The following is a 17814-nucleotide window of genomic DNA, read 5'->3' as shown; positions in this document are numbered from 1 at the left end:
TAACGCATTTTAAGTTTTCTGTGAAGGCCAATCAGGAAATTAAGATTTCGCTTTGGTACTAAATGTTGAATTCTGTTTAGAAAGCATATACCAAATAGGTCTTTGGGACTAAGAAAGGGTGAATACAAGTAAAAGTGAGATGGAGCTTCTGCAGCCACCAAAGATGCCCAGTTCCAAAAACCACTAAGCACAGGCTCCTGTTACAAAAATTAAGGCTTGGAGAACTCCTCCAGAGACTGCAAAAGCAAATTGCGTAAAAACATGCAAAGGGTATGAGGGAAAGGCATTCTATTATTCAATAAGTACCTTTTTAAAGGGCAAGTTTGAAAAACACCCTTGGTATTATGGACTGAATTAAGGCCCTCTCACTCGAAATTCATATGTTGAAGCCGGAACCCATTGTGACTCTATTTGAAGATAGGGCCTTTGGGGAGGTAATCAAAATTAAATGATGTCATAGGGGTGGGGCCCTGATCCTATAGGGCTGGTGTCCCTGTAAGAAGAGGAGGAGACACCAGAAACCTCTCTCTCATTCTCCATGTGCGTACAGAGGGAAGGTCATGAGAGGCCTGGTGAGAAGGCAGCTGTCTACAAGCCAGGAAGAGAGCCCTCACCAGAAAGCAAATTTGCCAGCCCCTTCATCATGGACTTCTAGCCTCCAGAACTGTGAGAAAATAAACGTCTTTTGCTTACGCCTCTCAGTCTGTGCTATTTTGTTATGGTGGCCTGAGCAGACCAGGACACTTGGATAGCAAACTTTAAGATTACAGGAGATCAACAGAAGTTCAAGGTTTTAATCCTCATAAAATGGAAGTCAAATCAACCATAACGAATAACAACAATTCAAAAACCTTCAGCAACATTTAACATTTTGTTGTTAACTTAAAGAAATTATTTTCCCCACACTGGAACAGTACATAAAAGCACAAGAGAGTCATTTCTCCTCTGTTCTTTTCTGGAAAGATCTATAGGGCAGAATTCAAATAAAGTTTTACTATCTAAAAGTTATAGTAAATTCTATCTGTCAATTCACCTTAATGGTCACAGGCAAGAGCAATTAGGTCCACAATGGAAACCATTCAAGAGAAGGTGATCTTAGGCCACAGAAAAGTTCAGACCTTATCTATATTTCAGAGTGTTTCAAATACAGCACGGACATAACACAGTGTTGCTGCCTTTAGTGCTTGCTTTCTTGAGGCCTAATGCCAATCAATGAATATGAAGAAAATGACGATATCCCCAAAGTTTACCTCTGTCATTTTCACAAAAGCTGAACAGTCGCTCACTATATTTTGATGAGTAATCATTGCTCCTTTGGGGTTGCCTGAGGAACACACACGAGCAGAACAAAGTTAGAGGACAGCAGCTCCATCCAAGAATAAGAGAAATTAAGGAAACCCAGAAACCCTGTATAATTAAAGCCTCAACTGCCTCGAGTGTTAGGTACACACACAAAAGCCAAAAGTTGACTACAGTAAATTCTGAGCAACCTACAATCCTTTAAATGAAACGAATTATCTTAATCTGTATTAACATGGGCAAGTTTTAGAGTGTGTGGCAATAAGAGAAGGAAAGCCAGGAATTTTATTTCAGGAAACCACTGATACAGTTTGCCCCGGGAAGATGGGTGAATCAACTGTCACCCTGAATAAATGTTTGAGGAAATACATGCCACTCGCAGATTCGGAGAACGTCTTGCAGAGCGACAAGAGGACAGCCCCTGAACCACTCCTGTCTCTTCTGCCTTCTGTCCCTCCATAGTTCAAGTAAGTCATCACACAAAGACACTACTTAGAAGCAATTTCCATTTCAAAACTTACCTGTGGTTCCACTCGTGAAACAGATTACGGCAAGATCTTCAGGGGCTGGAGGCTACAGCACATAAAAAAGGAAAAGAAAAATCTGGTATAAATCAGAATAGAAAACAAAACTACAAGCCATAAGACATCACCCAAGATATCTACTTGCTTCTGAAATGGCTGGATATTGGAAACTAGCCAGAGGGCTCTGGCCGGGTCTGACACAGCGTGCTTACCTTGGGCTTCTGTCTGTTCGCTCTTCCCAAGTCCTTAATTAGAAGAGGAAAAAAATCTCAAATGAGAACATTTTCTAAATGTAAAGAGTAAGGTCACGTTAAGTCACTTCAAGCTGACTTTACTGTGGAATTCACTCACAGCTCAAAGACAGCATAAATTTAAAATTAAATAAACTACGGCAATTTTAATGAACCTGAACCGAAATATTTATCCATTGTTCTAAGAAGCCACTTTCCAGTTGTCTTCTCTCATATAAAATTATATAAATGGTAATAGAATTGGCCTTTGAAATAAGATTTATTCAAAAGACAGGAATCAACGTCTTTTACGTTATACTTCTCGTCCTCACTCCCACTTGCTATTCTGGCCTTGAACAAAGCCTAACTCTTAACCACAGTCAGAGACCTGCAGATGCTCTGCATCCTCCAAAAAGAGAGTTCAGCACGGCCCGGGATCACTCAGTCCTGCATAACTGACATCTTCAATCTAAAGAGAAAAATCAATGTCTGCCAAATTGAAATGCTAGCGATTTTGGAGAGGCTCCAACATGTGTACTCCCCAAATGGAGCAGAGAAAGGGTTTGAGAACCTCCAATATAAAACAGGCCAGGACAGAGGATCTAAGGCCACTCTTGAATTGACACAAAGGTTAAGAACGACAGATTCACTTCTGAGGTGCTGCATTTCCCAAAGGCTGGCTCCCAGTTACCACCAAGGATTCATTTTGATATTGTTCACTTTACTGCATGAAGGCAGTCTCAGTGGCCACTTTAATATCTCTTTTTTTTTTTGGTGAGGAAGATTGGCCTTGAGCTAACATCTGTTGCCAATCTTCCTCTTTTTGCTTGAGGAAGACTGTCCCAGAGCTAACATGGGTGCCCATCTTCCTCTATTTTGTGCGTGGGATGCTGCCATAGCATGGCTTGATAAGCAGTGTGTAGGTGAGCACCTGGGATCCAAACCCGCGAACCCCAGGCCACCAAAGCAGACCGCATGTACATAACCACTACGCCACCGGGCAGGCCCCTCTATTAATTTTTTTAATAAACTATTTCTATTCTTTTCCTATTAAAATGGAACAGCTTGAGTGAGCACATGCAGTGAGTAGGCCTACAATTAAACAGAAATTAGATGGGTGTGGTCACAGCTCAGTGAGTTTCTGCCCAGCATAAAGTTTTAAACAGTTTTGGGGCCGGCTCCGTGGCCAAGAGGTTAAGTTCGCGCACTCTGCTGCAGTGGCCCAGGGTTTGGATCCTGGGCGTGGACACGGCACTGCTCATCAGGCCACGTTGAGGAAGCATCCCATATCCCACAACTAGAAGGACCTGCAACTAAGATATACAACTGTGTACAGGGGGGGTTTGGGGAAATAAAGCAGAAAAAAAAAAAAAAAGATTGGCATCAGTTGTTAGCCCAGGTGCCAATCTTTTAAAAAAAATAAATAAAATAAAAAAAATAAAGTTTTTTATCTTAATCACATTTTAAATTTTATATATATATATATATATAAAACAGACCACTGATTAAAAACAGGTACACTGACATCACATTAAAGTTAGCCAAGAGCTAAAGCAATAATAATTCTATCTTTTTCTTTTTTTCAAAATAATCTTTATCAGGTCCAAATTTCCACTTATCTTTTCAAAATTCTTACGTAACTTCTTGGGATCTCTAATTCTTCAAAAATTGAGGTTGCATAAAATAAAGCAATAGTGTATGCAATTTGGCTTTTAATTTATTGAGAACAAACATGATCCAAACGAGTGCACTATTTGCCGAGAAAGTTTTACAGCCTGAAACCTGAAATCATCGTCTGGAAAACAGCACAGGAAGCATAAAAATAAACAAGTTGTCATCTTTAGGCTCCAAATGCCAACAAAAGAAGAACTATAAAAAGAAGAAAAACTGAATTCTAGTTAATTATTATCATGATGAAGTATTTAGGGGTGATAAAATTTACAAACTACTGAAAATGCATTAAAAAGAGATAGATTGATGATGGATTAATATGTGATAAAGTAAATATATTAAAATGTTAATTATAGACTCGGTGGGTATATCACGGTCTACTGTGAAATTCTTTCAACTTGTTTGCATGTTTGAAAATTTTCATAATAAATATTGAAAAAAGTGCAAAAATTCCAAATGCCAATGTTCCTAATGTTCCTCCTAGAAAAATACACATTAATCAAAACTTGATCACATGATCAACCATAAGGCTAATTTAAAATCCATTTCTTGGGGCTGGCCTAGTGGCATAGTAGTTAAGTTCACACATTCTGCTTTGAAAGCCTGGGGTCCGTGGGTTCAGATCCCAGGTGCAGACCTACAGACCACTCATCAAGCCACACTGTGGCGGCATCCCACATACAAAATAGAAGAAGACTGGCACAGATGTTAGCTCAGGGCCACTCTTCCTCACCAAAAAAACATAAAATAAAATAAAATTAAATTAAATTAATTTCTTCAAAACTTAATCTTTTGCTCATAAGATTTTTTAAACCAAACATGAAACATATTAAACAGGTAAGTATAAAACAATGTCTTCTATAAATAAAGATTTTAATATAAACTTTATATTACAATCTTCAGTCACTCTACTCATCTAAATTTTTTAATCTTAAAATTACTTTTTTTTATCATATAGCAGTCAAAAAAGACCAAAAACTTCCTCTGTGTGTGTCTGTGTGACGGGCAGGTAAGGAGAAGGAAGAAAAATGGAGGAAAAAGAGATTACATTATCGTGAAAGGGAATTACAAGCAAAAAAAACAAATGTGGGGAAAGGTTAGGTTTTAAAAAGCTAGATAAAAACCCAATTTAATGCAACAGCACACCCATTAGCTTTTACGGACTCATGTTCTATGCTGCCACGTGTGTGCGTGTGTGCGCATGCACATGTGTGCATATAAGGCAGAGGCTCTATAAGGACAAATGACAGTTTCCTTATGAGTACTAAGTTCCCCAGGAAAAGTTTTATAGATCCTTACTTGTAGCCTCAAATTCTTTGCAGAAGGAGAACTATAAATAAATCTTAAAAGTTTATTTATAACAGTTCCAGGAAAATACTTAGAACATTTTCAGAAAGAGAATGACTTACTCTATTTAGCTTATTACTTCCTATTACTATGATGTGTACACAAAAAGAGGCTCCTCTTGCCAGCTTCTTTGGATGGAAATCTTTTTTTTTAAGGTTGGTCCTGAGCTAACATCTGTTGCCAATCCTTTTTCTTTTTTTTTCTTCTTCTTCACTCCAAAGCCCCCCAGTGCATGGTTGTATATTCTGGTTGTAGGTCCTAGTTCTGCTATGTGGGATGCAGCCCCAGCATGGCTTGATGAGCTGTGCTAGGTCCACACCCAGGATCGGAACTGGAGAAACCCTAGGCCTCCGAAGCAGAGTATGCCAAATTAACCTCTCGGCCAAGGGGCTGGCCCCTGGATGGAATTCTAATCAATGTCCAACTGAGGGACTCAGCTTTTTACATGATCCAATGTCACACGACCCATTTAAATACGGACCACACTCATCTTCCTAGAACAGTTACCTTCAAAGTTGTGATTAATGTGAATCTTAAGAGATTTAATATGCAAATAAACCAAATCAAACATCTATGCTGGAAATTTACCAGGACTCTACAAAAGCAACCTGGGAAAAAGAATAATGAGGCTGATTTCTCTATCTGGCTCCATTTTAGAGACAAATCACTAAGCAGAAGCCATCAAAGCCTAAAGATGACATACAAACTTCAATCTCCACCCGAATCTGAAATTCACATTGCTGGCATTTATTGGCATGGCTTGTCAGTACTCTAGAATAAATACGTGCGTGCTGCCACTCACGCTGTGAGAGTACTTCCCATAAGAGGTGATGGATTGACAGTGGGCATACTTCTTTCCAGTCATGAGACAGGAATTTCTGCTCTGCACCTTTTACAGGTTGCTGAGACTGCGGGCCAGAGTTGGGATTCACGGTTGCTCTAGATACCACATTTGAGCCAAAACGACCTCAGGGAAACCCTCCAAAGAAGTGGGCAGGGTAGAATGACTCACCTCCATTGTCTTGAAGCTGAGGATCTCCACCCCACACTTTTTGCCTCGTTCCAACAGATCAACGTCAAAGGAGTCCATGAGAACTATGATTTTAACGCCTGGTGTTAACTTATTTTCGACACCTTCTAATAAGAGGTTGGCCTTGTCTGGCTTGTCAACAAAAACCAGAGAGAGTTCAACTAGAAATAAAGAGACACAATGAGGAAGAAGCTCCAGGATTTTAAAAGCTTGAGTGTATAAGATCCAACACCAGGTTATTTTAAGGACTACATTCTTTGAATGGAAAGGTGCATTTAAATATAAAATCCCTATCAAATCAAACAGAAGCAAGTGGAAAGTCACCGGATCTAACCAATAACTAGGCCAACAGCCACCCAAAGGCTGTAGACGTACCTTTGTTGACTATGTAGGTGATTGCTTCGGTTCCCAGGGTATCATAGAGGGGGACAACCACCAATGAATAAGCAAAGCATCCTTGTTCAATGATGACCCACTAAACAAAGAGAAAAGTCAGGGGGAGAGAACGAGGTGTCATCATAGAACCACTCCAAGGAGAGTGATACTCTAGATTCAAAGTGGAAACACTGGATGCAGCAAAATTAGTACGTGTGTATCTACTGATATGTGCCTGGCACCATGAGGGACTCCCATGAGGGGAACGCTTGTGCCGTTCTCAAATGGAAAGTGCAATTTGCCTGAAGAATTGAGGCAAATATGTGAAAAGAGAATTAACAATACAAGAGAGTGACTGACTCAGAGATGACCGAGCCCACAACGGACCACCTTCGTGGGGGAGGAAACTGAGCTTGCCCTTTGCAGGAGCAGCAGATTTTGGACAGATGGAAGAGAAAGACAAGGAGACGCCAATAGCAGGGACTATCCAATTGAAAGCAGGAAGGGGGTCAGGGAGCCATGTGGCTGACGTGGATGTTCCAGCAGGGAATGGCAAGGCTGGAGAGGTGGGCTGGAGCAAGCCCCTGGCTAGAGGAGCCTAGCTCTATTCTGCAGGCAATGCACAGCCACTGAGGACTTCTCGGTGTGTGGTCTGAGGAAGCTCGACCTGGTGGCAGTGTGCAATACTGCCCGGGAGTAGGAGAAGGAGAGACACACTTGCCTAACAGGAAAATTGTTCTGGGAAAATCTCCCCAGAAAAATGATAAAGGAAAGAAGTGATAGTGTAACTGGTTTAGAGGTCATCTTGTTCCTAAACTCATCAGCCACATAGTGACTCCTTTGCCTACAGGGCAAATGGGGCTGGCCTCAGCAGCGCCCATCACCTCCAGCTGCAGCTGGCAAGCCTTGTGCAGAACCCCTCCAGACACAGATAAAGGCACAGCTGCCATGGGAAGGGAGCACAGTCCACCCACATTCACTTCACCTGGAACCATCCTCCTTTTTTTTTTTTCCTGGAACCAATTTCAAACTAGAATGCAGAGGTCAGGTCCAAGCTCCTTATTAGGGTACATGGGGCACATGTGGTCTCTCTTCCCTGCCCCTCGTCCTGCCACTCCAAGCTCTACCACAGTAAAATGCTTCATTCCCCAACACAAACATGTTGCCAGATGCAAACATGAGGTTGTTCCTGACATTCCCTTGGCTTCCCCACCCTCATGTCCTTCAAGACTCCACTCAGATGCCACCTCCAGGAAGTCCTCCTTGACTGAGATCCCACAATCCTTCTGCCCTGTCTCCACACCTACCCCGTTACAGAGAATGTATCAGCTTATGGGCCTGTCTTCTCTAACGTGGTACCTCCCAAAGGAGATTCAAGTCACTGTCGTGCTTTGGTGTCTCATGGTGCCTGGCATACCGTAGGCACTCAGTAAACATTTACTGAACTAATTGATAAATATAGGAGGGTGCCTACTCCGTGAAGTAAGGAATATGCATCCTAGTTAAAGATTCCTTATAAAAATCCTGCTAAAACAACACATTCAAACACATTTTGAATGTGTTCATTTGAGTGGGTTTCACTTAAAATGAAAGAAACTCAATTTCATGAACCTAGTCATGGTCCACCTGTGGAAAATGCTGTTTTTCCCTTAACAGTCCATAAAACGCTAAGAAACCATGCTAATTTGTAAAACAGTCAGTAGCACAGGGATCAAACCAATATGACTCTTGGACACCAGTAGATCTAAGAACCAGTTCTTCAAGCCTGGTGCTTGAAATTTCCCAAGCCAGCTACGCCATCAGTTTGTTCATTAACATTGTAAGCAATACTCCAAAAGAGCTTCTCATGTAAATTCACTTTAATTCAATGGTTTATAGAAGCCACATGCATGAGCCTAGACAGCCAAGCAGCAGACTGCGTGTCTAAAATAAGGCTGGCTCTCAGTGAGGCACTTTCCTTGTCACCCATGGTATTTTAAACTTGGTAACCCGAGCAGAGGAAAAGCTCAAACTTTTCAGAAAGAAAAGATGAGAGTTTGCTACCGACAGCAATGCATCCAAGTTTCTCTATAATTGATTAATGCTATGTTTCTAATCACAGAAGTAGTCCTTAAAGCGAGAAGACTTCTTCATTAGTCATTTGTTCTAATAACTCCTTTGTTAGTTTTTGGCTGGGGACCTGATCTTAAAAAAACAAAAACCAATAATCAGAAAAAAAAAGTGATTTTTTTTTTTTTTCTACCTAAAGGCTAAGGAGGCTCTGGTTTGGGGTTTCACATGTGTCACTTTCTAAGGTGTAACACAAAGTCATATTCTCAGTAGATATCAGATCACAGATCTGGTCTCCAGCAGCAGGAGGGGTGAACTCTGACCAGCTCTTAGAGCTGAGAACTCTCAAAACCACGTACGGTCGGGGCCCAGTGGTTAGTACCTCCGGTCTGTTCTGGGCAAAGATGCCAACGAACGTCTCTGGGCCAGCCTTGAAGCCCTTCTGGATCAGCGCCGACCCCACAGACTCTGACATTTCGGCAACCTGCAATGGGGAAGAAAGAACCAGGAAGAGCATCAGGCCCAAGTCAAGGAACAAAGCTTGCTGGGCGACGGCCGAGTCCAGCATCTCAGCCAGCAGGCAGCACCGCACAGAGAAGGAGAGCGGGAGCAAACAGGTGCTCCTGGAGTGCCACGTTTTCGTAAAATACAAGGATTTCCTCATCAGAATTCACTTTTAAGAGAACTGATCAATACGGTCCTTCGGAAATGCAAGTGAATCTCATCTCAAAAGTGGCGGGTCATAGATGATTGTATGTCAGGGTTTCCCACACATTCCTATTTTATACTTTAGTTTTATAAAATCTTACAAAATTATAAAAGCAATACAAGGACATAGTGGGTTTTTTTTTTTTTTTTTTTTGTATTTATAAAGAGTAGCAGAGCAGCCAAAACTTGTCATTTGGTATAAACACAGAAATAGCAAGTTTGGGGAGACGTTTAAAAAAATAAGCACCAGCTCTTATCATTAGGCTCTACAATTCGAATCTTAAGAATTTACTCTTAGGAAATAATTCAACCTTAGAAGGAGGTTTTAAAAAACTTAACGTACAAAGGTATATATTTCAAAATTATCTAAAATCACAAAATGCTAGGGGAAAAAAGACCAACGACTGGGGGGGGGGGGTTCAATATACAGTGGTAAATCTCTGAGAAATGCTATATAGCTAGTAAACATTACAATTATGAAAACCCTATCAAACTTAGAATATCTGTGACAATTTTAAGTAAAATAAATAAGGACAAAAATGCGTACCATTATTACAACTAAGCAAAAGTAGGTAGATTCAGAAAAATTAGGCAGGACTATAAACCTGTCCCCATTCTCTCCCCATTCCTACCTCAAATTAACTAAAAAAATTTTTTTGAATCTTAAAATTTGGCATTCTTTTCTTCATTTTCAGTTGGTAGATCCTCAAGAGCACTTTTAATTCACACCCACGCCCTCAGGAAATGAAGCCACACCTATTCCTGCTCCAGAACCCTGTTGGTTGTGGCACATAGTGCCATCCCTTGCTGTGCCCATGGGAAGGAGAGCTGACACTGGTGAGGCAAGAGCAAGAAAAACATGAATATGCTGATTACTTTCATATCCCCTGTACTGTTTCACAATTCTTGCTTGCATTTAAGGGATGAGAACCTGGGAAATGCCTGGAGCGCTCACTAGGATAATAGATACGTATTTATCTCTAGAAAGAAGATCTCTATCTTTCTTCAAAACACCTCAAAGGGGTTGCTAGCCCCCAAAGGTCAGAAGCATTGAGCCAGTGGAAAAAAAAAATGATTTAAATGTACAAGTCCACGGTGGGCTCCAGTCAAGTCCAGTTTTGTATCTTCACCAGCCTCTGACTAAAATGTACAATATACAGATTAACACCCTCAGAAAACCCAAGGATTTTCAATCTGCCTTGAAAACTCCAATCTGCAAGGGCTGCATCTTCTCTCTTCCGGTGAACATACAACAGAATAACAGAGGAATATATTACTGTGAGAAGTAATCCAGAAAGCACTTGAGGATTCTTCAAGGCCTGAAGACCACTGTGCAATCTTAAATGGCCAACACACATCAAGAGTTTGTGCCCCACTTGTGACAATGAGAGATCTTGAGAATGACTATTTGGATGGGACACTAGTGTTTGGCTCTGGTAAGGCAAAATAAAAACAGTGAAAATCTCTCTGGTCACCTGGGTTACAGACCTTCACTCCTTCTACAATACAAGCAAGGTATGCTAAGCTCTGAGAAAGAGAGAGAGAGATGCCCAAGCAAAGCCTTCTGCACGTCATTGATCTTCAGATGAGGGAAGGGAAGAAAACATCGGTTTCAAGCTAGGGAGTACCAGTGAGCATTGTTCCCAAGCTGGCTCCGTGGCTCCTCACGACAACTTCCCCCACATACACACCCAGAACACACCAACTGCTGAGAGCACCCTTCACACGAAACACAGGAGGAGGAAGTTCCTGTGTATTCATGAACACCACCAGGACTACCTGTCCCAGGGCAGGAGCTGTTTCCTGGACAGCTGCGCTGGGAACAGAAGGCAGCCAAGCTGACAATTCCAGCTGCTCCTGAATGTCCTGGGTACTACTGAGACTGAGGAGAGCAGGGGCACCCAGCTTTGTTGTAATCATCATAAAAATAAAAAGCAATGTCTGCCTGCTCTGCTATCTGCCATTCCCAAATTACTATTTCAACTGTTGTAGCCGTGGACCAATTGGGACTGCAGAGTGACCAGAGAAGAAACACCCACACCCCAGCTTCCGTTGTGTTTATACAGAACACAGGTGTCATCTCTGAACATCTGTGCTCCTCTCCGTGGCTGCCCTGGGCTTAAATGTCACACCAGTCCCATGTTAGTCAGGATCAGTGTGATGCAATGAAGAGCACTCCAACAGATGGTGGGGACCTCACTTCTGGTCCTGGTTCTGCCACTAACCAGCTGTGACCTTGAGTGAGTCCCATCCCTTCCTGGGGCATGTTTTCCTCATCTATAAAATGAGAGGGTTACACTAGACTGGGGCTTCTAAACTTTTCTAGTACCCCTTAAGGCAGAGAGAAGTAACCCTATCCCCGCATGGTGTCCAGGAGAAGAGTCACCCACTTGAAGCACATTTCTAGATTTTATCTTAAAAATTATACTATACTCCACAATGCATTACATCAGCTCCAAAGGAAAGTGCTTTGAACCACCAGGTAAATGATTTAACTAGTTGTTCCCAAATCTTTGTGTAAAATTTCTCCATTTGGATGCTGTATGCTTATCCTGAAGCTCTGAGCTGGTCCAGCACATATACTTGGTAGAAATCTTCCTGCCCTAACATCCAATGGCTGCAAAAACGGACATATTTAAGCACTACAGCTTGCAAGAGGAGTTCACAGAGACAGAAAGCTCACCTGTTTGTATGAAAGCCACTCATAGGGTTGGTTCGGCTTCCGAGAGCCCAAACAATGGCCATTATCTAAAAAAAGAGAGAAAACATGAAAAAACAAAGGATGGGCTCAACATGCATCAATATTATAATTTTCATCCCATCTCCTTCTACAAAGCATCAGCTAGACTCCAGAGGTCGTCAGGTTAGAAACAGTGAGTTCAGATTGGAAATCAGTTTTCTTCCTGGGGTTCGGTCTGATTTTTTGTTTACTTATTTCTATTTTGTTTCTTAAATGGGGCAGGAAAGGAGGAAAATGAGAGGAGATAAAGCAAATACAATTTTTAAGGACGCTCAATTTGTCAATTCTTCTTCAATACCCTATTGGGTTAGAAAGAAGTCATACCCTGAGTGGTAAAGAGATCCTAGCATAGGTTTTCAGAAGAGGTATCCTTCAAAATTTCTAAAAAAGCTTAAAGCATCCTAACTCAGAATGTGAAATGGAAAATATAATTTTTAAGTGCCCAAATTCTGATAACCAAAGGTAACAAGAATCACCTGGAATTCTAATTACATGGGTGAAGTCTTATTTTTTTCATTGAAGTGTATTTGACATATAATATTATATCAGTTTCAAGTGTACAACATAGTGATTTGACATTTATATACATTGCGAAATGATCACCATGACAAGTCTAGTAATGATTTTTACCATACAAACTTACCACAGTATCATTGACTAAATTCCCTATGCTGCACATTACATCCTCACGACTTATTCATTTTGTAACTGGGAGTTTGTACTTCTTAACACCCTTCACCTATTTCACCCATCCGACATGGGTGAAGTCTTGACTGCAGAGAAACAAAAAGGAAGATAAGATGCAAAATGATGGAAAATAAGGGGGCATTCATGAAAGCAAAAGTTACGAAATATCAGGATGCGTCCTGATTCCAATTTAGGTACCGAATAAGTAGAAGGAAAGAAAAGCTATAATAATTATTCACGCTAAGGGCTAGCATAGTAATATTGATAGCTCCAAATCATTTATATTTGGAACTGTACAAGTTTCTTTCTACAGATCAATCCCAAGCTAACTTTAAGCTCAGTTGGTAGCTGTTGAAAGAAAAAGCCATATCCACCTGAAACACAAGCTGTCATGTTCAGATGATCAGAGTTGACCACATCCAAGAATATTTCCTAACTAGAAACACGGGCACTCCGTCAGCTCCGTGTTACATGGGGCCTGCATGGCTCCTTCTACAGGGACATCTGAAGTTGGATGTTTGGTTATCTCCCACCTGAATGGAGCATTTGCATTTCTGTTTTGAGGACACAACACATCTGGCCTCACCATTCTAGGTTTGAGTGTGAGTTAGGTGTTCAGATTTGGTTTGGGGACCTGGAGGGAGTGGGAGGGAAAGCAGAGCATGGCCCCATCTAGGGCCCTGACAAGCCTGGGCCTATTACACAGAGTTACACCCTAGACAAGAGAAATGTGACACAAAGGTGGATTCAAGAACCCATCATGAGGAGGGGGAGGACCCAGGCTGGACAAACCCACTCCTTCACACCGACTTCTTGGCTGTCTCTAAAGGGTGCCTGTGGAAAACAGAAAGGAGCCACAGAGGGCCTTATTCTCAGACCCTTTTCAATTCACAGGGCCTGGAATAAAGACTGAACATGACAAGTTCCATCAGAAGTTGTTTTCAAATGGAAAAAAAACACACTCACCCTACGAACTAATGCTACTTTATTCTTCAAGACCAGGCATTAGCAATCTACAGCCAGGGGTCAGATCAGGCCTGCAGCCTATTTTTGTAAACACAGTTTGACTGGAACACAGCCTCACTCATTCACTTACCTATGATCTAAGACTGCAGTGAGGCATTCTAGCAGAGACCATACAGCCCCAAAAGCCTAACATATTTACTCTCTGGCCCTTTACAGAAAAAGTTTACAGGGTCCTGCTCTAAAGAGTGAGGTCAACCCCCAGGCTCACCTGGGGAACCTGACAAAATATACTACACTCAAGACCTACTAACAAAATTTTTGATGCAATTGGACAGGGATGGGGCCCGAGACTCAGCATTTTTTAAAAGCTCCCCAGACGACACTAAAGTGCACGTAGGGATGCGAAGCACCGACAGAGACCTCACTCTTTATCAATGGCTTCCTAGGTACAATTCTAAAACACTAGGTTTCAAACCTCTAGGCTGGCTTCTCCTGTCATTCAACAAACTCCTAACTACCTTATCCAGATGCTGGTTTTTGCTCTCCTAGAGAAGTTGAATCTTACAGTAGCCTAGGAAAATGAAAGTTTAGAATAAAAAGCTCCTCTGGGAAAAAAAAAAAAAAAGGAAGAAAAAACTAACCCACAGAGCTGTTCCCTTCAATCAGCAGAGGTTAAGAAGCGTGAACTTATTTTTCTTCAACTTCTCTGAAACATTCATTCAAGACCTTCATTTTCCAAGTAGAGAAAGTGACCAACCCCCAAAAAGTTACAGGATTTATCTTAAGATCAGGGGAGAATCAGAAGTATGATGTAAGTCATCATAATCCTTGATGAATCCCACCTTCTGCTAACACTGGAAAAAATGCATATACGTTTATACATATACATGCTTTGAGGGAGGGGTAAAGAATATATCTACATATATATGTATATAGATACATATACATATATATTTATATTATATACATATATATATAAATATTTTCTTGTGGCCTTATGTTAGGCTGCTCTACCTTATGGATATTTACTATCACAGACAAATCCTGACACTATCTTTGAGGAAGTTCATAAATTAAATAATACAGAAGTAAATTCGCTTTCTCTTGACAGCGGGGCTTAATGAATCTGCTACAGGAATATTGGGGTGAACCCACTGAGCCAAGCAATCCAGTTTTACTAGTATCAAGTAAGAACGATGGGTACTTCTTGAGCACAGATTACATGCAACATATCGTGGGGGACAGAGAGGACAACAGCACACAGTTCCTGACCATAAAGAGATTAAAATCTAGCTAGCAGTGGCAAAAATAAAAGCTAATCACTAAAAGATCTAAATAACAAAGCATGGAGCCCAAAGACCATCTCTAGAGAGGAACTGGGAAGAGGCAAAAACAAAGAAGGGAAAACAAAAAGTGGGGCGTGAAAAAGCAGACGGGACTCTCTCCATCGTTGAGGGTACATTCATGAGCACCTGCTGTGTGCCAGGCCCTGTGTCAGTGCTGAGAGGAGAGATGGCTGCCCTGTTCATGGAGAGCCAGCCAGTGGGAGAAGGGCAGGTAAACGCCTCTGTCCCCTGAAGGGGCTGATACAGAAATAGGGACAAAATGCTGGGAAATGCCTCACGTGGAGGCAGGGGATGAAAACAATAGACAGGGAAGGTTTTCTAGAAAAGGGGAAAGGCAATATGAGTTTTACAAGATTAGTAAGAATGTGTCAAGCACCCTGGGCTGGTGCTAGGAAAGAAAAGGCTTTATGATCAGGAGAAAAAAAAAGGGGCACAAAGGTATGGGGTTTTGAGAGAGGAGAGGGGTCATGGCTTTGCAGGAAGTTCAGTGTGACCTGAGGGCAGCACACATGGAGCCTGGAAGGGAGAGGCTGGAAAGGAAGGCAGGAGCTCGGTGTCCCGGGCCTCCTATGCCATCGTTAGTAATTAAGGGTAGTCCAGGAGCCAACATTCCCAGACTGTCTCTGATGGAACACAGCTTCCTTGATGCCAGCGTTTATTTCTCAAAATATGGGTCTCACGGTCAAGTAAGTTTGAAAAATGTTGGCTTGAGCCCAATTAAACAGGTCTGTTGACTGCAGGAAAAGTCAGAGCCCATAATGAGCTAATGGATCTGTGACTCTGCATAAAACACAGGACATGCTGAAGAACACGGGGCCACGGAACCCCCTTTGCCATGGGCAACATCTAGAAGGCTAGTGTGCTTGCGGACTCACTCTGGAGAAGTTATGGCCGGAGACAGAGACACTTGAACAATATGAAGTAGGTGAAAGATGTGAGTAATATGCCTTTCTGCAGAAGGACCACCCTTTCTGAATGAAAACCACTAAGCGTTAGTCACACAAATTCAGTAAAATGCTTACTTGACACCTGTATACCCCTCAGGAAAACTTCATATACCGTTGTGACGTCATCGTAGAAATACACCAAGGGCTTGTCACTATCAAGGAGGGTGGATCTCCGAGCGCCATCACTACCCTATGGAAAAAGACAGACAGACAGACAAGCATGTTAGAAGAAAGCGTTAAAAAGAAAAAGCTTGACGTGCATGCCCACAATCCCCTCCAGGGGCCCCTCTGGAGTAGCTGCCCTGTGGGCGTTGGTTGAATGGATTGAAGCACAGGACATGCTGGTGCGCTAATGTCAGTCATTCACCTGGAGACAAGTGCAGGCTTCTGAGAAGCAAGGCCAGGACCGAATGTCTGTCAAACGGTCCCTGGGCGAAGGAAACAAGTGAGGAAAAGAGAAAGAGGTTCACAGACCTATAAGCACTGGTCCTGCCAGACAAGGCTGAAGAGAACAGGAGGAGAACTGGAAACTAGCCACCACCACACACTGTGACAATGCTCACACGGCTGCCATCGACAGCACAGACGGCTGATTTTGAGTCAGCTCTTGTGGAAACGACACACCATTCAGTTCTACTGCCATAGTGTTATCTATATTCTTTTAAGGTTAGTTCCACTGTTGTATCTCTTTGCCAACTGCACTATAATCTGTTAGGAAACTTCAGTTTCTCATATAGCATCTAATAGTTACGATCATCAGCCACAAAATGTGTGAGCGTGCAGACTCCTCTTTAAAAGTGTGATGCGCAGCACTGACAGGATCACAGCTCTGACATCACTGGGCATCCTTCTCTCAGCTGTCTTCATTTGTCGGCTTTGTAAGTACACTGGCTGTGCACAAGAACGCCTAACTAGCAGCAGTAGTCATCTTAACAAGTAGTACATGATTCTCAGCCTGTGAGCTGCTGAGCCCTCAGATCCACAGAGCTGCTACAAGGGGACCAGATATCCACACAACCCCTAAGCACTCTTTAGAGACTGATAAATAAAAGCTGTGCTACTACAATGTCAGAGCCAACAATTTTTTTTTTTTAATTTCAGAGAGGGGCCTTCACATTGCAAACATCAGGAAAGACTTTCTCAGGGAAATGAGACTACGATACAAGAACTTCTGCTCCCACAAGAAAGGACTGTTCAAAAGTAGGATAGATTTTTTCTGGCTTGAGGTCTGAAGAAAGAATATAGGAAAGGCTTCATGAAGAAGCGGGCACAGGGCTGGGTCTCAGAGACTAGACAGTCTGGCCAGGCAGAGCGGACGGGCAGCTGGGACATATTCCAGGGGAGGAACTGCGGTGGGGACCCTTTCTAAGGTAATGACTGCAGATACGTTGTGATAGATTCTTTTTTTTCTTCTATTTTTTTTTTAAATTAGAATCCTTCACCCCTCCTCCCACATGACCTCTTCTGTCTTCCACCACCCCAAGTTATCATTTATATACTTTAAAAAAATTTAATAGTCCAGAAGTGTATCAAGGAAAAAAATGACTAGCCCTTATTATCAGTTTAGTGAGTTCCTTCCAGACTTTTTCCTATGCTTATACATTTATATACATTCTTTCAATATCTACTCTGTGCTACATTTGTGTGGTTAACTCCTAAAACCGCTAATAGTTTTCTGGAGTAAACATTACTCTAACATATATTCTAATCATCAGTCTCGTCTATCTTGGCGGAAACTACCTAACACTGTAGCTACGATTCTAAACATAATTATTAACTAAACATGCTACTTTTAAAGCAAAGATGTTATTCGTTTGCATAAAGGTGGAAAAATCTCTTCAGTTGAGAATCATGCTTTATTATTACTTAATCTCTGAGTCTGTTTTCTTTTCTGT

The 17814-nt window shown here is 41.8% G+C and overlaps 1 protein-coding gene across 5 annotated transcripts in view; it reads right to left on the bottom strand.

Annotated features, from left to right (window-relative positions):
• ACSL1 (acyl-CoA synthetase long chain family member 1) overlaps nt 1-17814 on the bottom strand; it is a 64883-nt gene that overhangs the window by 14810 nt on the left and 32259 nt on the right. For all 5 annotated transcript variants that reach the window (XM_046648705.1, XM_046648704.1, XM_046648701.1 and 2 more), the window contains 8 exons: nt 15995-16109; nt 11917-11981; nt 8908-9009; nt 6477-6576; nt 6084-6262; nt 2036-2068; nt 1821-1872; nt 1251-1324 (listed from right to left, as the gene is read on the bottom strand). In XM_046648705.1, the coding sequence (XP_046504661.1) occupies nt 1251-1324; nt 1821-1872; nt 2036-2068; nt 6084-6262; nt 6477-6576; nt 8908-9009; nt 11917-11981; nt 15995-16109 (720 nt within the window). The remainder of the gene's footprint in view (nt 1-1250; nt 1325-1820; nt 1873-2035; nt 2069-6083; nt 6263-6476; nt 6577-8907; nt 9010-11916; nt 11982-15994; nt 16110-17814) is intronic.

This window comes from Equus quagga, chromosome 22, assembly GCF_021613505.1.
Source record: "Equus quagga isolate Etosha38 chromosome 22, UCLA_HA_Equagga_1.0, whole genome shotgun sequence".
Lineage (NCBI taxonomy): Eukaryota > Metazoa > Chordata > Mammalia > Perissodactyla > Equidae > Equus > Equus quagga.
This window is presented reverse-complemented; position numbering and strand designations above follow the sequence as displayed.